The 20,632-nt window shown below is 42.9% G+C and overlaps 1 protein-coding gene across 1 annotated transcript in view; it reads right to left on the bottom strand.

Moving 5' to 3' along the window:
* The window catches only part of LOC138676256 (collagen alpha-1(VII) chain-like), an 831,262-nt gene that overhangs the window by 198,655 nt on the left and 611,975 nt on the right, over window positions 1-20,632 (bottom strand). Inside the window, exons 84-87 of the mRNA XM_069765365.1 lie at window positions 20,280-20,336; window positions 17,643-17,714; window positions 15,828-15,899; window positions 14,939-14,974 (exon numbers count right to left, since the gene is read on the bottom strand). Of these exons, the coding sequence (XP_069621466.1) occupies window positions 14,939-14,974; window positions 15,828-15,899; window positions 17,643-17,714; window positions 20,280-20,336 (237 nt within the window). The remainder of the gene's footprint in view (window positions 1-14,938; window positions 14,975-15,827; window positions 15,900-17,642; window positions 17,715-20,279; window positions 20,337-20,632) is intronic.

Below are 20,632 nucleotides of genomic sequence, written 5' to 3'. Positions count from 1 at the left end.
ATACATACTAGGATGGGGATGAGGAATCATGCAGACAAGGATGGGAATGGGGAGCCATGCAGACAAGGATGGGAATAAGAAGCCATGCAGACAAGGATGGGAATAAGGAGCCATGCAGACAAGGATTGGAATGAGGAGCCATGAAGACAAGGATGGGAATAAGGAGCCATGCAGACAAGGATGGGAATAAGGAGCCATGCAGACAAGGATGGGAATAAGGAGCCATGCAGACAAGGATTGGAATAAGGAGCCATGCAGACAAGGATGGGAATAAGGAGCCATGCAGACAAGGATGGAGATAAAGAGCCATGCAGACAAGGATGGAACAAGGAGCCATGCAGACAAGGATGGGGATGAGGGGCCATGCATACAAGAATGGGAATAAGGAGCCATGCATACAATGATGAAGATGAGGAACCATGGATACCAGGATATGGAAGAGGAGCAATGCATTCCATTATAGGGATGAGGGGACAATGCATGCTCAGTTTATACTTGAATAGATACATTTTTCCCAGTTTTTCCAGGCAAAATTAGGTGCCTCGGCTTATACTTGGTTCGGCTTATACACAAGTATATATGATATATATACAGCTCTGGCAAAAATTAAGAGACCACCACATCAAAACCCTGTCATGGGCAGCCCAATCTCCAGACCTGAACCCCATTGAAAACCTCTGGAATGTAATCAAGAGGATGATGGATAGTTACAAGCCATCAAACAAAGAAGAACTGCTTACATTTTTGCGCTACTGCTCAAAATAATAAAGGGAACTCTTAAAAAACAGAACAACTCCAAGTAAATCAAACTTCTATGAAATCAAACTGTCCACTTAGGAAGCAACACTGTTTGACAATCAATTTCACATGCTGTTGTGCAGATGGAATAGACAACAGATTGAAATTATTGGCAAGTATCAAGACACACTCAATAAAGGAGTGGTTCTGCAGGTGGGGACCACAGACCACATCTCAGTACCAATGCTTTCTGGCTGATGTTTTGGTCACTTTTGAATGCTGGTTGTGCTTTCACACTCGTGGTAGCATGAGACGGACTCTACAACCCACACAAGTGGTTCAGGTAGTGCAGCTCATCAAGGATGGCACATCAATGCGAGCAGTGGCTAGAAGGTTTGCTGTGTCTGTCAGCGTAGTGTCCAGAGGCTGACGGCACTACCAGGAGACAGGCCAGTACACCAGGAGATGTGGAGGGGGCCTTAGGAGGGCAACAACCCAGCAGTAGGACCGCTACCTCAGCCTTTGTGCAAGGAGGAACAGGAGGAGCACTGCCAGAGCACTGCAAAATGACCTACAGCAGGCCACAAATGTGCATGTGTCTGCACAAACTGTTAGAAACCGACTCCATGAGGATGGTCTGAGTGCCTGACGTCCACACAAAATGTGTGAGACAAAAACGAGATCCCAACCATATATAAAATACAAATACATTTTTATTAATCAAATCCAAAAGACAATAGACAACAATAAGAAATAGTAATAATAAAAAAAGAAAAATGCCGTTTAGGGGATGCCAGAAAAGGCCCTTCGCACACACAATAGGATCAAAAAATTTTCAATTTTATTTTTTCCTCTAAATATTATGCCAATTCACAATAAATAAATAGTCATCAAATATCAAGAAAAATTCCTTCACCCGTAATGCATTACACCATCATATGGAGACATGGAGGAACTATCCTTCCAAACAATCATACAGTCTCCACTAAATATGCATATATTCCTAGGGCTGGAGAATCTTTCTAGAATTCAAAGTTCCGGCATAAAGTGGGTAGAATAAGCACCTAAAAATTGGCGTAGAGATTAATATTTACCAAGGCTTTGGATGCTCCTGGCGTCCCCTCATCCCGACGCGTGTTTCGCCGCCTGCTTCTTCCGGACAAAAGTTGTTAGGTTCCTTTTGCCGAAAGACATGTGGGAGACTCCCCAAATGTATGGAGGAAGGTGCTATGGCCAGATGAGGCAAAAATGTAACTTTTTGGTCACCAAGGTAAGCGCTATGTCTGGCACCAAATCAACACAGCTCATCACCCCAAGAACACCATCACCAGAGTGAAACATGATAATATCAGCATCGTGCTGTGGGGATGATTTTCGGCAGCTGGAACAGGGAAAATGTTCCAAATTGAGGGGAAGATGGATGGTGCAAAATACAGAGAAATTCTTGAGCAAAATCTGTTTCAGTCTGTCACCAACTTAAGACTGGGATGCAGGTTCACCTTCCATCAAGACAATAACCCAAAGCATACTGCTAAAGCAACAATCGAGTCGTTTAAGGGGAAATGTGTAAGGCCGGGGTCACACAACCAATGTATAAAAAATCTGTCTGATTTTGTCTGCTGAGAATCGCACAAATGTTCTCCGTATGGTGATCCGTATCTCATCCGTGTGCAATGCTAGGATGCGTTTTTTTCTCAAAAAAGTATCCGTGTGTCATCCGTATGTCATCCGTATGGTGAGATTTTCTCACACACGTGCAAAATGAGCAAATAATGGCTGAGCCTTTCCTGTCACCTGCCCAATGCCTGAGAATTTCCCGCAAGTCACACTGGTGGTCCGTGTGCTGTGCATTTTTTTCTCGCACACATAGACTTGCATTGGCATTTCTCAGCTGAGATAGGTGGACAATCGCAGCATGCTGCGATTTCACTCACAAGTGTAATACGGACGAGAAAATAACGGATGATGGGAGCTGCCTCATAGATTAACATTGGTCGGAGTGCTATGCGATTTTTTCTCGCTTAACACTCATCCGTATTACGCTGTAGTGTGACCCCGGCCTAAATGTTTTGGAATGGCCTAGTCAAAGCCCAAACCTTAATCCAATTGAGAATCTGTGGTCAGACTTGAAGATTGCTGATCACCAGAAACCATCTAACTTGAAGGTGCTGGAGCAGTTTTTGTCCTTAATGAATGGGCAATAATCCCAGTGACAATATGTGGAAAGCTCATAGAAACTTATCCACATCTACTTGCAGCTGTAATTGACGCAACAGAAGGCTCTATAAAGTACTGACTTTAGGAGGATGAAGTGTTCTGTTATTTTGTCTTATTTGTTGTTTGCCTCACAATGAAAAGAAAACCAAATGTTCACAGTAGTAGGCAAGTTATTTACATAAAGTATATACTAGATATACTTGTGTGTAAACCGAGTTTTTCAGCACATTTTTTGTGCTGAAATGCCTCCTTCGGTTTATACACGAGTCATTGTCCCAGAACAGGGGAGGCCAGAGCAGCGGGTGACAGAAGGCAGAAGCCAGCTGCTGCAGCTAATGCCTGTGCCCGCTGCTAAAAAGAAATTAATATTCACTGCACTTGCAGTCAACATTCATTTCTCTTATAGTGCGCGCACAGTGTCAGCAGCAGTCGCCGGCTTCAAAGCAGCTGCCGGGCTCTCACGGGTGCCCGCTCATTAAGGTAATGAATGTTCACCTCTCTCCACTCCTATAGGCATGGAGAGAGGTGAATATTCGCTACCTTAATGAGCGGGGACAGGTGATCATTCGCCACAGGAGCTGCTGGCACAGGAATGAGATGCTGCGAGGGCGCACAGGGAAGATGAGTCCATACATACTAGGATGGGGATGAGGAATCATGCAGACAAGGATGGGAATGGGGAGCCATGCAGACAAGGATGGGAATAAGAAGCCAAGCAGACAAGGATGGGAATAAGGAGCCATGCAGACAAGGATTGGAATGAGGAGCCATGAAGACAAGGATGGGAATAAGGAGCCATGCAGACAAGGATGGGAATAAGGAGCCATGCAGACAAGGATGGGAATAAGGAGCCATGCAGACAAGGATTGGAATAAGGAGCCATGCAGACAAGGATGGGAATAAGGAGCCATGCAGACAAGGATGGAGATAAAGAGCCATACAGACAAGGATGGAACAAGGAGCCATGCAGACAAGGATGGGGATGAGGAGCCATGCTGTTGTGAATTCTGTGGCTGAATTCACTCCTGTGGTCACAAGTGGTATTGCAGCCTCTGGGCTTCCTCCCTCAGGTGTTTTGGTGAGCTCGTTGGCTGCCTTGCTATTTAACTCCACCTGAGTCTGTCTTCCTGGCTCCTTGTCAATGTTCCAGTGTTGGATCTGAGCTACTGCATCTTTCCTGTGGCCTGCTGCTCTGCTAGATAAGTGTTACTTTGTTTTTGTTTCCGTTTTTTCTGTCCAGCTGTGCTATTCTCTTTTGCTGGAAGCTCTGAGACGCAAAGGGTGCACCGCCATGCCGTTAGTTCGGCACGGTGGGTCTTTTTGCCCCCCTTTGCGTGGTTCTGCTTTAGGGTTTTTTGTAGACTGCATAGTTCTCTTTGCTATCCTCGCTCTGTCTAGAATATCGGGCCTCACTTTGCTGAATCTATTTCATTCCTACGTTTTGTCTTTTCATCTTGCTAACAGTCATTATATGTGGGGGGCTGCCTATTCCTTTGGGGTATTTCTCTGAGGCAAGTCAGGCTTGTATTTCTATCTTCAGGCTAGTCAGCTCCTCAGGCAGTGCCGAGTTGCATAGGTAGTGTTAGGCGCAATCCACTGCTGCTTTTAGTTGTGTGAGGATAGGTTCAGGTATTGCAGTCTGCAGAGATTCCACGTCTCAGAGCTTGTTCTATTGTTTTTGGGTTATTGCCATATCACTGTATGTGCGCTGATTACTGCACACTGTGTTGCCTGATAGCACAGCATAACAGTACAAGGAGCCAAACCAATGATTCTCAATAGAGGGAAAAAAGAAGTCCTGACATCATTTTTTTTTCCTCAGCTCTGTCTTCAGTTTTTTTTTTTTTTTTTTTTTTCCCCTAGACATTAGAGTGCTTCAGGACACAGCTGTGGACATGGATAATCAGGCTCTGTGCTCCTCAATGGATAATCTCGTTATAAATGTACAAAAGATTCAAGATACAATTGATCAGAAATCTATGCTAGAACCAAGAATTCCTATTCCTGATTTGTTTTTTGGTGACAGAACTAAGTTCCTGAGCTTCAAAAATAATTGTAAGCTATTTCTGGCCTTGAAACCTCATTCTTCTGGTAATCCTATTCAACAGGTTTTGATTATTATTTCTTTTTTGCGCGGCGACCCACAGGACTGGGCGTTTTCTGTTGCGCCAGGAGACCCTGCATTGAGTAATGTTGATGCGTTTTTCCAGGCGCTTGGATTGCTTTACGATGAGCCTAATTCAGTGGATCAGGCTGAGAAAAATTTGCTGGCTTTATGCCAGGGTCAGGATGATGTAGAAGTATATTGTCAGAAATTTAGGAAGTGGTCAGTACTCACTCTGTGGAATGAATCTGCACTGGCGGCTTGGTTCAGAAAGGGTCTCTCTGAAGCTCTTAAGGATGTCATGGTGGGATTTCCTATGCCTGCTGGTTTGAATGAGTCTATGTCCTTGGCCATTCAGATCGGTCGTCGCTTGCGCGAGCGTAAATCTGTGCACCATCTGGTGGTATTGTCTGAGAGTAAACCTGAGCCTATGCAGTGCGACAGGACTATGACTAAAGTTGAACGGCAAGAACACAGACGTCTGAACAGGCTGTGTTTCTACTGTGGTGATTCCACTCATGCTATTTCTAATTGTCCTAAGCGCACTAGGCGGTTCGATAGCTCTGCCGTCATTGGTACTGTACAGTCCAAATTCCTTCTGTCCAATACCTTGATATGCTCTTTGTCATCGTATTCTGTCATGGCGTTTGTGGATTCAGGCGCTGCCCTGAATCTGATGGATTTGGATTATGCTAAACGTTGTGGATTTTTCTTGGAGCCTTTGCGGTGTCCTATTCCGTTGAGAGGAATTGATGCTACACCTTTGGCCAAGAATAAGCCTCAGTACTGGGCCCAGCTGACCATGTGCATGGCTCCTGCACATCAGGAAGTTATTCGCTTTCTGGTACTGCATAATCTGCATGATGTGGTCGTGTTGGGGTTGCCATGGCTACAAACCCATAATCCAGTATTAGATTGGAACTCTATGTCGGTAACCAGCTGGGGTTGTCAGGGAGTACATGGTGATGTTCCATTTTTGTCTATTTCGTCATCCATTCCTTCTGACATCCCAGAGTTCTTGTCTGACTTTCAGGATGTATTTGAAGAGCCCAAGTCTGATGCCCTACCTCCGCATAGGAATTGTGATTGTGCTATCAATTTGATTCCTGGTAGTAAATTCCCTAAGGGTCGTTTATTTAATTTGTCCGTGCCTGAACACACCGCTATGCGCAGTTATGTGAAAGAATCCCTGGAGAAGGGACATATTCGCCCATCGTCATCACCATTGGGAGCAGGGTTCTTTTTTGTAGCCAAAAAGGATGGTTCGCTAAGACCGTGTATTGATTACCGCCTTCTTAATAAGATCACTGTTAAGTTTCAGTATCCCTTGCCATTGATATCTGACTTGTTTGCTCGGATTAAGGGGGCTAGTTGGTTTACTAAGATTGATCTTCGTGGTGCGTATAATCTGGTGAGAATCAGGCAGGGAGATGAATGGAAAACGGCATTTAATACGCCCGAGGGTCATTTTGAGTATCTGGTGATGCCGTTCGGACTTGCCAATGCTCCATCTGTTTTTCAGTCTTTTATGCATGACATTTTCCGTGAGTATCTGGATAAATTCCTGATTGTTTACTTGGATGACATTTTGATCTTCTCTGATGATTGGGAGTCTCATGTGAAGCAAGTCAGAATGGTTTTCCAGGTACTGCGTGCTAATTCCTTGTTCGTGAAGGGATCAAAGTGTCTCTTCGGTGTGCATAAAGTTTCATTTTTGGGGTTCATCTTTTCCCCTTCTACTATCGAGATGGATCCGGTTAAGGTCCAGGCCATCCAGGATTGGACTCAGCCGACATCTCTGAAAAGTCTGCAGAAATTCCTGGGCTTTGCTAATTTTTATCGTCGCTTCATCTGTAATTTTTCTAGCATTGCCAGACCATTGACCGATTTGACCAAGAAGGGTGCTGATTTGGTTAATTGGTCTTCTGCTGCCGTGGAAGCTTTTCAGGAGTTGAAGCGTCGTTTTTGCTGTGCCCCTGTGTTGTGTCAACCAGATGTTTCTCTTCCGTTCCAGGTCGAGGTTGATGCTTCTGAGATTGGAGCAGGGGCGGTTTTGTCACAGAGAGGTTCTGGTTGCTCAGTGTTGAAACCATGTGCTTTCTTTTCCAGGAAATTTTCTGCTGCTGAGCGTAATTATGATGTGGGCAACCGAGAGTTGCTGGCCATGAAGTGGGCATTCGAGGAGTGGCGTCATTGGCTTGAGGGAGCTAAGCATCGCGTGGTGGTATTGACTGATCATAAGAATCTTACTTATCTCGAGTCTGCCAAGCGCTTGAATCCTAGACAGGCCCGTTGGTCGTTATTTTTTGCTCGTTTTGATTTTGTGATTTCGTACCTTCCGGGCTCTAAAAATGTGAAGGCGGATGCTCTGTCTAGGAGTTTTGTGCCCGACTCTCCGGGGTTATCTGAGCCGGCGAGTATCCTCAAGGAAGGAGTCATTGTGTCTGCCATCTCTCCTGATTTGCGGAGAGTGTTGCAGAAATTTCAGGCTAATAAACCTGATCGTTGTCCGGCCGAGAAACTGTTCGTCCCTGATAGGTGGACTAGTAAAGTTATCTCTGAACTTCATTGTTCGGTGCTGGCTGGTCATCCAGGAATCTTTGGTACCAGAGAGTTAGTGGCTAGATCCTTCTGGTAGCCATCTCTGTCACGGGATGTGCGTGCTTTTGTGCAGTCCTGTGGGATTTGTGCTAGGGCTAAGCCCTGCTGTTCACGTGCCAGTGGGTTGCTTTTGCCCTTGCCGGTCCCGAAGAGGCCTTGGACACATATTTCGATGGATTTCATTTCTGACCTTCCCGTTTCTCAAAAGATGTCGGTCATTTGGGTGGTCTGTGATCGCTTTTCTAAAATGGTCCATCTGGTGCCCTTGGTTAAATTGCCTTCCTCCTCTGATTTGGTGCCTTTGTTCTTCCAGCATGTGGTTCGTTTGCATGGCATTCCTGAGAATATTGTTTCTGACAGAGGTTCCCAGTTTGTCTCGAGGTTCTGGCGAGCCTTTTGTGGTAGGATGGGCATTGACCTATCTTTTTCCTCGGCCTTCCATCCTCAGACTAATGGCCAGACCGAACGAACCAATCAGACCTTGGAAACATATCTGAGATGTTTTGTTTCTGCTGACCAGGATGATTGGGTGTCATTTTTGCCGTTGGCTGAGTTCGCCCTTAATAATCGGGCCAGCTCGGCTTCCTTGGTCTCTCCATTTTTCTGCAATTCTGGGTTCCATCCTCGTTTCTCTTCAGGACAGGTTGAGTCTTCGGACTGTCCTGGTGTGGATTCTGTGGTGGACAGGTTGCAGCAGATCTGGACTCAGGTAGTGGACAATTTGACCTTGTCCCAGGAGAAGGCTCAGCTTTTCGCTAATCGTAGACGCCGTGTGGGTCCCCGACTTCGTGTTGGGGATCTGGTTTGGTTATCTTCTCGTCATATTCCTATGAAGGTTTCCTCTCCTAAATTTAAACCTCGTTTTATTGGTCCGTATAGGATTTCTGAGATTCTCAATCTGGTGTCTTTTCGTCTGACCCTCCCAGACTCCTTTTCCATACATAATGTATTCCATAGGTCGTTGTTGAGAAGATACGTGGCACCTATGGTTCCATCTGTGGAGCCTCCTGCCCCTGTTTTGGTGGAGGGGGAATTGGAGTATATTGTGGAGAAAATTTTGGATTCTCGTGTCTCTAGACGGAAACTCCAGTATCTGGTCAAATGGAAGGGTTATGCTCAGGAGGATAATTCCTGGGTTTTTGCCTCTGATGTCCATGCCCCAGATCTTGTTCGTGCCTTTCATGTGGCTCATCCTGGTCGGCCTGGGGGTTCTGGTGAGGGTTCAGTGACCCCTCCTCAAGGGGGGGGGGGTACTGTTGTGAATTCTGTGGCTGAATTCACTCCTGTGGTCACAAGTGGTATTGCAGCCTCTGGGCTTCCTCCCTCAGGTGTTTTGGTGAGCTCGTTGGCTGCCTTGCTATTTAACTCCACCTGAGTCTGTCTTCCTGGCTCCTTGTCAATGTTCCAGTGTTGGATCTGAGCTACTGCATCTTTCCTGTGGCCTGCTGCTCTGCTAGATAAGTGTTACTTTGTTTTTGTTTCCGTTTTTTCTGTCCAGCTGTGCTATTCTCTTTTGCTGGAAGCTCTGAGACGCAAAGGGTGCACCGCCGTGCCGTTAGTTCGGCACGGTGGGTCTTTTTGCCCCCCTTTGCGTGGTTCTGCTTTAGGGTTTTTTGTAGACTGCATAGTTCTCTTTGCTATCCTCGCTCTGTCTAGAATATCGGGCCTCACTTTGCTGAATCTATTTCATTCCTACGTTTTGTCTTTTCATCTTGCTAACAGTCATTATATGTGGGGGGCTGCCTATTCCTTTGGGGTATTTCTCTGAGGCAAGTCAGGCTTGTATTTCTATCTTCAGGCTAGTCAGCTCCTCAGGCAGTGCCGAGTTGCATAGGTAGTGTTAGGCGCAATCCACTGCTGCTTTTAGTTGTGTGAGGATAGGTTCAGGTATTGCAGTCTGCAGAGATTCCACGTCTCAGAGCTTGTTCTATTGTTTTTGGGTTATTGCCATATCACTGTATGTGCGCTGATTACTGCACACTGTGTTGCCTGATAGCACAGCATAACACCATGCATACAAGAATGGGAATAAGGAGCCATGCATACAATGATGAAGATGAGGAACCATGGATACCAGGATATGGAAGAGGAGCAATGCATTCCATTATAGGGATGAGGGGACAATGCATGCTCAGTTTATACTTGAATAGATACATTTTTCCCAGTTTTTCCAGGCAAAATTAGGTGCCTCGGCTTATACTTGGTTCGGCTTATACACAAGTATATATGATATATATACAGCTCTGGCAAAAATTAAGAGACCACCACATCAAAACCCTGTCATGGGCAGCCCAATCTCCAGACCTGAACCCCATTGAAAACCTCTGGAATGTAATCAAGAGGATGATGGATAGTTACAAGCCATCAAACAAAGAAGAACTGCTTACATTTTTGCGCTACTGCTCAAAATAATAAAGGGAACTCTTAAAAAACAGAACAACTCCAAGTAAATCAAACTTCTGTGAAATCAAACTGTCCACTTAGGAAGCAACACTGTTTGACAATCAATTTCACATGCTGTTGTGCAGATGGAATAGACAACAGATTGAAATTATTGGCAAGTATCAAGACACACTCAATAAAGGAGTGGTTCTGCAGGTGGGGACCACAGACCACATCTCAGTACCAATGCTTTCTGGCTGATGTTTTGGTCACTTTTGAATGCTGGTTGTGCTTTCACACTCGTGGTAGCATGAGACGGACTCTACAACCCACACAAGTGGTTCAGGTAGTGCAGCTCATCAAGGATGGCACATCAATGCGAGCAGTGGCTAGAAGGTTTGCTGTGTCTGTCAGCGTAGTGTCCAGAGGCTGACGGCGCTACCAGGAGACAGGCCAGTACACCAGGAGATGTGGAGGGGGCCTTAGGAGGGCAACAACCCAGCAGTAGGACCGCTACCTCAGCCTTTGTGCAAGGAGGAACAGGAGGAGCACTGCCAGAGCACTGCAAAATGACCTACAACAGGCCACAAATGTGCATGTGTCTGCACAAACTGTTAGAAACCGACTCCATGAGGATGGTCTGAGTGCCTGACATCCACAGATGAGGGTTGTGCTCACAGCCCAACATCGTGCAGGATGCTTGACATTTGCTACAGAACACCAGGATTGGCAAATTCGCCACTGGCGCCCCGTGCTCTTCACATGTGAAAGCAGGTTCACACTGAGCACATGTGACAGACGTGACATGACCAGTTTGGCAGTGGGTCAGTAATGGTGTGGGGTGGCATTTCTTTGGAGGGCCGCACAGCCCTCCATGTGCTTGCCAGAGGTAGCCTGACTGCCTTTTTGTACCGAGATGAGATCCTCAGACCATATGCTGGTGCGGTTGGCCCTGGGTTTCTCCTAATGCAGGACAATGCTAGACCTCATGTGGCTGGAGTGTATCAGCAGTTCCAGCAAGATGAAGGCATTGAAGCTATGGACTGGCCCGCCCATTCCCCTGACCGGAATCCAATTGAACACATCTGGGACATCATGTCTTGCAACATCCACCAACGTCACATTGCACCACAGACTGTCCAGGAGTTGGCGGATGCTTTAGTCCAGGTCTGGTCAGAGATCCCTCAGGAGACCATCTGACACCTCATCAGGAGCATGTCCAGGCATTGTAGGGAGATCATACAGACACGTGGAGGCCACACACACTACTGAGCATCATTTCCTTGTCTTGAGGCATTTCCACTGATGTTGGATCAGCCTGTAACTTCATTTTCCACTTTGATTTTGAGCATCATTCCAACTCCAGACCTCCGTGGGATATTAGTTGTGATTTACGTTGATCATTTTCAGGTTCTATTGTTCTCAACACATTCCACTGTGTAATGAATTAAAATTTGCAACTGAAACATTTCATTCAGTGATATCTAGGATGTGGGACTTTAGTGTTCCCTATCTTTTTTTGAGCAGTGTGTATATATATATATATATATATATATATACATATATATATATATATATATATATATATATTCAGTACAGACCAAAAGTTTGGACACACCTTCTCATTTAAAGATTTTTCTGCATGTTCATGACTAGGAAAATTGTAAATTCACACTGAAGGCATCAAAACTATGAATTAACACATGTTAACACGTGTACTTAACACAAAAGTATGAAACAACTGAAAATATGTCTTATATTCTAGGTTCTTAAAAGTAGCCACCTTTTGCTTTCATGACTGCTTTGCACACTCTTGGCATTCTCTGGATGAGCTTCAAGAGGTAGTCACCGGAAATGGTCTTCCAACAATCTTGAAGGAGTTTCTAGAGATGCTTAGCACTTGTTGGCCCTTTTGCCTTCACCTCGTGGTCCAGCTCACCCTAAACCATCTCGATTGGGTTCAGGTCTGGTGACCGTGGAGGCCAGGTCATCTGGCGTAGCACCCCATCACTCTCCTTCTTGGTCAAATAGCCCTTACACAGCCCGGAGGTGTGTTTGGAGCCATTGCCCTGTTGAAAAATAAATGATGGTACAACTAAACGCAAACCAGATGGAATAGCATGCCGCTGCAAGATGCTGTGGTAGCCATGCTAGTTCAGTATGCCTTCAATTTTGAATAAATCCCCAACAGTGTCACCAGCAAAGCACCCCCACACCATCACACCTCCTCTATGCTTCACGGTGGGAACCAGGCATGTAGAGTCCATCCATTCACCTTTTCTGCATCGCACAAAGACACGGTGGTTGGAACCAAAGATCTCAAATTTGGACTCATCAGACCAAAGCACAGATTTCCACTGGTCTAATGTTCATTCATTGTGTTCTTTAGCCCAAACAAGTCTCTTCTGCTTATTGCCTGTCTTAGCAGTGGTTTCCTAGCAGCTATTTTACAATGAAGGCCTGCTGCACAAAGTCTCCTCTTAATAGGTGTTGTAGAGATGTGTCTGCTGCTAGAACTCTGTGTGGCATTGACCTGGTCTCTAATCTGAGCTGCTGTTAACCTGCGATTTCTGAGGCTGGTGACTCGGATAAACTTATCCTCAGAAGCAGAGGTGACTCTTGGTCTTCCCTTCCTGGGGCGGTCCTCATATCAGCCAGTTTCTTTGTAGCGCTTGATGGTTTTTGCAACTGCACTTGGAGACACTTTCAAAGTTTTCCCAATTTTTTGGACTGACTGACCTTCATTTCTTAAAGTAATGATGGCCACTTGTTTTTCTTTACTTAGCTGCTTTCTTCTTGCCATTATACAAATTCTAACAGTCTATTCAGTAGGACTATCAGCTGTGTATCCACCAGACTTCTGCTCAACACAACTGATGATCCCAACCCCATTTATAAGGCAAGAAATCCCACTTATTAAACCTGAAAGGGCATACCTGTGAAGTGAAAACCATTTTCGGTGACTACCTCTTGAAGCTCATCAAGAGAATGCCAAGAGTGTGCAAAGCAATCATCAAAGCAAAAGTTGGCTACTTTGAAGAACCTAGAATATGAGACATATTTTCAGTTGTTTCACACTTTTTTTGTTAAGTATATAATTCCACATGTGTTAATTCATAGTTTTGATGCCTTCAGTGTAAATTTACAATTTTCACAGTCATGAAAATACAGAAAAATCTTTAAATGACAAGGTGTGTCCAAACTTTTGGTCTGTACTGTATATATATATATATATATATATATATATATATATATATATATATAAAGTTTGCCAATAGTTTGAGCTGGTCCATATGTTGCATTCTGGCTGTAATCTAAACTGCATAAAATATGATGGAACCCAGAATGAAAGAGTTATTCTACTGTTATTTTCTTTACCTGTATGGAACACACACATTTTATTGTAATACATGTGACAAGAATTCAGAAATAGTTCCAGCTATTTGCAGAATGTGGGTGCTATTGTAATGTATTTTGATTAAGTATCTCCACTGAGATTTAAGGAAGCAAAGTAAAGGACATTAAAAGCCTCTAAAAGCATAATAGAAAGGCTATTACATCAGCACTTATGGGTTTTTTTTAACGTAAGTGCTGATGTAAGAAAAAAAATCATATACATGCAGGTATAAAAATCAAAGTTGTAAATTCTTTATTATGAACAAAACCAGAATTAGAAGTTTTTTGTTTTTTTTAGTCCTTGACTGTTCTTAAAACAGATGAGCAAGTTATTAACTAGGCCCTGAGACGTAGTCACATTCAGGCTCTGGAGCCTAAGGAGCCGAAATGGTCACTTTAGCACATATTAGAATAGCAATACTATTACCATCCCATGATAGATAGTTAGGGGCACTGTTGAAGATTTTTTCATTGGGGTCTACAAGCTTCATTTTACGCCACTTCCTAGCCCATACTATTACAATGTTCTTTTACTTTTCCTCATGCAACCATTAACTGGCTCTTAACATATTATTCATTTTTCTGTCTGTGCTATCAGTTGTAAAAATCATTATCTAGTCTAGGCAACTATGTGCCCTACAGTATAATGTCTTGCATAGACAGGTATGGCACATAACATCATTGAGTTCTCTATGTCTGTCTGTTTCTCTCTCTGTCTCTCTCTCTGGCTGACTGTCTCTGTCTGTCTCTCTGTGTCTGTCTCTCTCTGGCTAGCTGTCTCTTTGTGTCTGTCTCTCTGTCTCTGTCTCTGTCTGCCTGTCTCTCTGTCTGTCTCTCTGTTTCTGTCTGTCTGTCTCTATGAGTCTGTGTGTCTCTCTGTCTGCCTCTCTGCGTATCTGTCTGTCTCTCTCTGTGTATCTCTCTGTGTATCTCTTGGTTTTCTGTGTATTTCTCTCAGTGTATCACTCACTCTCTGTGTATCTCTCTCTCTGTGTATCTACGTATCTATCTGTGTATATCTCTTTCTCTGTGTATCTCTCACTCTCTGTGTATCTCTCTCTCTCTCTGTCTCTATGATGAGGACCATATTTGTGCTTTGCAGTGGCCTGTGGGCAGGTCTTTCATTGGTTTCCCTGGCCTATAGCACTAAGATAAGACTCTGCTTACAGTCCCGCCCCAGAGTATGGGCATATTATTAGCCGAAAACTTCTAACACTGATTATGCAAGAACTACAAGATGGATTTCTTCACCCCAAGTATCATTTTAATCAGTATAACAGCAACAACAGGACAATGCCTTTAGTTTGCTTAGCAAAATCCTGCTGACAGGTTCACTTTATGGTATCTTCCCTAAAGGGGAGGTGCCTTAACAACTTCAGTTATCAGTATAGTTTCTGGGACAGCTACCGCAGTTCCAGAGTCCGTCCTGGAGTAGCACCTGAGTTCAAGTCTAATCAAGTCAAGTCAAATATGCATAAACAAACCAGATTAGGCACTTACCGCATCTCCTGGAAGCCCAAGTTCGCCAGGTTCACCCTTTTATGAGAGAAAAAGAAAATTAAAAACAGCTAAAAAATTTGGTTGTAAATAATATTATTTAGATTTGTTCCCTAACAGATTCCATTAGGATAGCTGTCACATTATTATTAGCTATAGAGCTAATAAATCACAATTTGAAAGTCTATTGAAAAACACAGCTCCTTGAGAAAGGGCTACACTGGAGGGTTGTACATCTAAAAGGGGTTGTCCAGGGAAATGGAAAAAATAGTGCTGAAATGACCCAGACTGCCTAAAAAATATTAATGAATCAATATTTACCAAAGCTGATCTCTCGTAGGTCCTGTTCCAGTGCTCAATCTGTCTCCCTGGTCTCTGCTTTCTAGTCCTATCCTTAAGAGACCAGAATTATCTGGAGATGCTCGCCGAGCCAATCAATTATTCTTTTATTTTTTTTAGGCAGTCTAGGGCATCACCACTATAAGTAAAATTTCCTCATCGACCCCTTTAAACTGACAGATCATTGCATTTCTGCTTTTGTAATATGGTCTTTTTGGTGATGAAAATATGTAAGGAAATCCATGTAAAGGCAATTTTCTAATATTGGCAGTCTATAACACCATTTACATTGTATATTATAATAATAGATAAATATAATAGATTCTAATATCTTTGTCTTACAGGATGACTTGTGAAAGGGAGCATTCATAGGAAAGTTAGATTGGAGTTTGGTGTCCGGAATAATGTTTTATTAGAATCCAAATATGCAAACATTGATTTCAGAAACTCAAACAGCATTGATTACAGTTGGAAATATGATTAAAAACTATAAAATTTAATTAGACTTTTTATAAGTATGATTATATTAGTGTATGTGTAATAATTTTGCTACCTTCTGTCCCACGGGCCCCCTTGCACCAAACATTCCCATAGAGCCTTTAAAACCAGCATCACCCTTTGCGCCCTGTAAAAAATAATTGATACAGTGAATGAATTTAGCAGAAGAATTTATACTAAAAAAAACATATTGGAAGCAGTAAACAACAAAATATGTAAAGCTGTGCCTTTCAAAAAATGGCAAAATGTAAGTAACTGAAACTGCTATATCCATTTTCATTAAAAAAATATGTGTAAATGCTCGTTATTAGAATTTTTCCCTCTAAAAAAATGGAGTTACAGATAAAACATATTGCACTGCACCATTATGCTGGTGGCATACAATTGCATATATTAGAACTCGGACATGATATGGGTACTAGATCACTGAACATGGGTCTTAGATCAACTGACCTCGATTGTCATATTTGGAGTGAGGAAACACTTGTTCCCTAATATATGGAAATGTTATAAATCATAAAGATTTGTGGTCCCTCTGCACTAAAATAAGTGCAACAAAGTTGATTTATGTATTTTTTTAACCTTAACATTTACACTGTACAAATAATGAGGATGAACATAGTGGCTAAATGAAGTGTGAATTTAGCCTTACGTAGAGATCAGTATAAGGCCATGTTCACACAGTGCGTTTTTTACTGCGGAACCGCAGCGGTATTGCCGCTGCGGTTCCGCAGCAGTTTTCCATGCAGGGTACATAACAATGTAACCCTATGGAAAACAGTCACTGCTGTGCACATGGTCCGTAATTTCGTTTAAAAAGCCGCGCAGAATAGCTGCGGCAAAAAAGAAGGAGCATGTCACTTCTTTTTCCTGAACCGCAGCGGTTCTGCACCCATAGACCTCCATTGTGAGGTCAAAATCGCAGTAAAACCCGCAGATCAAAAATATATCTGCGGGTTTTACTGCGATTTGATGTGCAGAACCGCTGCAGCAGGAAGTGCGGGGGAGCGGGCGGAAGTGCGTGGGCGGAGTGTGGCTGCCCCCCCGTGCTCCGATCCCGCCCCCCGTGCTCCGATGCCCCCCCCGTGCTCCGATGCCCCCCCCAGTGCTCCGATGCCCCCCCCCGTGCCCTAATCTCCCCCCCTTATACTTACCCGGCGTCCCGGTGTCCGTCCGGCCGTCTTCTCCCTGGGCGCCGCCATCTTGCAAAATGGCGGGCGCATGCGCAGTGCGCCCGCCGAATCTGCCGGCCGGCAGATTCGCTCCAAAGTGCATTTTGATCACTGAGATATAACCTATCTCAGTGATCAAAATAAAAAAATAGTAAATGACACCCCCCCCCCACTTTGTCACCCCCATTGGTAGGGACAATAAAAAAATTAAGAATTTTTTTTTTTTTTTACTAAGGTTAGAATAGGGGTAGGGGTAGGGTTAGGGGTAGGGTTAGGGTTAGGGGTAGGGTTAGGGGTAGGGTTAGGGTTAGGGGTAGGGTTAGGGGTAGGGTTAGGGGTAGGGTTAGGGGTAGGGTTAGGGTTAGGGGTAGGGTTAGGGTATTTTCAGCCATTTTAGCCCTAAAAAGCTTCCTAGGAAACACACAGTCTCTGCATAAAAAACTGCATAAAAAAAGGATAAAAAAACGCATCAAAAAACGCATCAAAAAAGGACAAAAAAAGGACCAAAAAAAGGACCTGCGTTTTCTGCCAAGAGCTGCAGTTTTTTAAAAAAACTGTCCTGAAAAAAAAAGGATGGAAATCCTGAACGTGTGAACATACCCTAAGAGAGTTTTTAGGCTGATCAGATCCTGGCCAGGAAATTATTATCAGAATATCCTGCAGAACATATAACACCTAAGTAAATAGGTCAGATATACTTTTTCTCCTGGTGGTCCATCTTCTCCTTTTTCACCTTTATCTCCATCAAAACCTGGATTTCCCCTAACACCCTATAAAAGAGAAGTGTGTATTTAGCCTTATTACCTTTCTTATTTCATCATTTCAATAAATATTGTAAAGACAACAATGTTAATTTAACATTTACAGGCTACATCTCGCTTTGATTCCAGTTATTTTATTTTCATAATTCTGTCTGGAATATACAATAACATACAATACTTTTTCTACCATTTGGTGTCTTGCAGAGACCTATGCAACTCCGTCGTAACAAAGTACATCCAAGCTTCCATCTGTCCTCTACTTAGAAAGATTCATTAGGAAGTCGTAAGTTACAGATTACAGAATACAATTACAGGATCAGACAAGACGGTTTGATTGTAGTTTGCATTAGACATCAGATTTTCATCACATTTTGATCAATTCACTTGATAAGATCATCAGTGGATCCTTTATTACCATCAGTAATTTTCTCTTATGCCAAAAAAACCCCAAACCTGCAAACATTTGAACAGCTCCATAGACTATAATTACAATTCTAAGGCCGGCGTCACACTGGCATATTGCATCCGATGCGAGATCATCGGATGCGATATGCTAATGACACTTGGCTCCTGCTCGCAGCAGAGCAGGAGCCGAGTGTCATGCGTCTGTGCTCCGATTCTCTCGCACAGGGAGGATCGGAGCACAGCTGCGGAGGAGGCGGAGAAATGAATTTCTCCATCTCCTCCATTGCTGGGGTCCGCATATAACGCACAGCACTCGGATGATATCCGAAAGGTGTGCTCTGTCTCACTCGCACCCATAGGCTTATATGGGTGCGAGTGAGCCGAGTTTTCCTCGGTCCGAGCATGCTGCGATTGTCTTGGACCGAGGAAAACGGCCGACAAAAAGTTGGCTGGTGGGAGCTGCCCCATAGCTTAAAATTGGTCCAAGTGCAATGCGATTTTTTATCGCATTGCACTCGGCCGTTTAAAACGCCAGTGTGACACCGGCCTACCTGTGAAAAACACGGAACAAATTCGTACGTGAAAAAGTGATGTCTGATTGAGGTCTTAATGTGAGGACAAATAGTGCTGCATTGGAGCTGTATACGGAAAACGATTCAGAAATTTTTTAATTAAGAATAGTTGGACAAGTTGCACATTAACCCCTTTCACTCCTGAACCATTTTCCTTTTTGTTTTCATTTTTTTCCTCCCCTTCTTTCAAGAGCTATAACTTTTTAATATTTACATCAATGTGAAGCCTTTTTTTTGTGGGATGAGTTGTACTTTTGAATGGCACCATTGATTTTTTACCACATAGTGTACTGGAAGAAATTTCAAAAAAAGTGCAACTCCACAATTATTGTTTTTTTTTTGAGAATTCTATAACTTGTATGCCCATATTAACAGTTTAGATCAAATGTGGTGACAGATTCCCTTTAATGGGAATACATGTTTTTTGCTCTTTTTTCCTCCCCTTCTTCCTAGATCAATAACATTGTTACTTTTGCAATAAATAGCTATAAAAGTGCTTCTTTTTTGCAGCTCGAGATTTAGTTTTGAAGGACGAGATTCATTTTACAACGAATTGTACTGAAAAGCGGTAGAAAATTCCCAAGTGTGATATAATGTTGGAAAAAAACTCGTAATTCTGCTTTATTTTTTGAGTTTCATTTTACGATGCTCAATGTGTAGCAAAAATTACCTTGCAGCATGATTCTTGGGGTCAATATACGATAATATCAAACTTAACTTTTTTATGTTAGAGGTGAAGAAAAATTCTGAAACTTTGAAAAATTAAAATAAAATTTGGGTTGTGCCACCATTTTCTGAGACATGTATCTTTTTTATTTTTCTGTTGGTGAGACTGCACAAAGGCTTATTTTTTGTTTGTCAAGCTACAGTTTTTCAAGTGACATTTTTTTTTTTAAGGGATACGGTGACTGAAAAATGGCGATTCTGGCATTTCGATCATTTTCTTTATGACACTTACTGTTCTTTAAATAATTTCCCTTATTAATAAATCAGACTTTTTCACTGTGGAAATAACAAATGTTTCCTTTTTCTTTGAATGGTGGAAGGATGTTGATTAAAACTTTTACTTTTTATTCTACTTGTTAGTCTTCTTTGGGTATCTGAACCTACAGGTATGATCATATGTACTATACAGTGCAATACATCATTATTGCATAACATTAATCACATGTCTTATTATGAAGTCAAGCCTGTTGCACCAATATGGCAGTGACAGGGGGTCTTCAGAAAGACCCTGGCATAGTAGCCCATTGGCAACCCACAATTTTATCAATCTTATCACAAGTGCCCATCACAACCATGTAAATGCCACTGTTACATTGACAGCAACATTTAAATGGTTAAACAACAGCGATCTGAGCTATAGTAGCTTTGGTTAGAGATAGATGCCGTCTGTATAACATATACCCTGTATCTGCCTTGTGCACAATTTCCTGAACTGACTGAATTGTTATGGAAAAGTCATGCAGGGTTAAAAACAATCACCAAACCCTTCTATCAAAGGTGGCAAAATTGATCTTTGCAATCGGCTCCCTTCTTGCTTTGTGAGTCTAATGTAAAGCATTATCAATAACTTAAACCACAGAAAATGTTTTACCGCTTCGCCTTTGTTTCCTTTATGTCCAGGAGTTCCAAATAAAATCATGGGGTCACCCTGTATAAAAAAAAGCGCTAGCATATGTTAAGTAATAATAATGCAGAGATGTAAACTTCCAATTCAACTGTGCCCAGCTATAAAATAAAGTGTATAGTGTTCATAAAATATTATGCTGTCCCTATTATACCACTTCTCTTTTACTCATTTTTTCAATTACCCACAAAGTCATCTTGGCAGATCTCCAGAAGTCGCTCGTGATTAGAGATGAGCGAATATTTCAATATTCGTTTTGGATTATGATCTCTGTATTTGCAATATTTGCTGAACATAGCCAAATGCCATTGGAGTCAATG

Source organism: Ranitomeya imitator, chromosome 4, assembly GCF_032444005.1.
Source record: "Ranitomeya imitator isolate aRanImi1 chromosome 4, aRanImi1.pri, whole genome shotgun sequence".
In the NCBI taxonomy this organism is placed as follows: Eukaryota; Metazoa; Chordata; class Amphibia; order Anura; family Dendrobatidae; genus Ranitomeya; species Ranitomeya imitator.
This window is presented reverse-complemented; position numbering and strand designations above follow the sequence as displayed.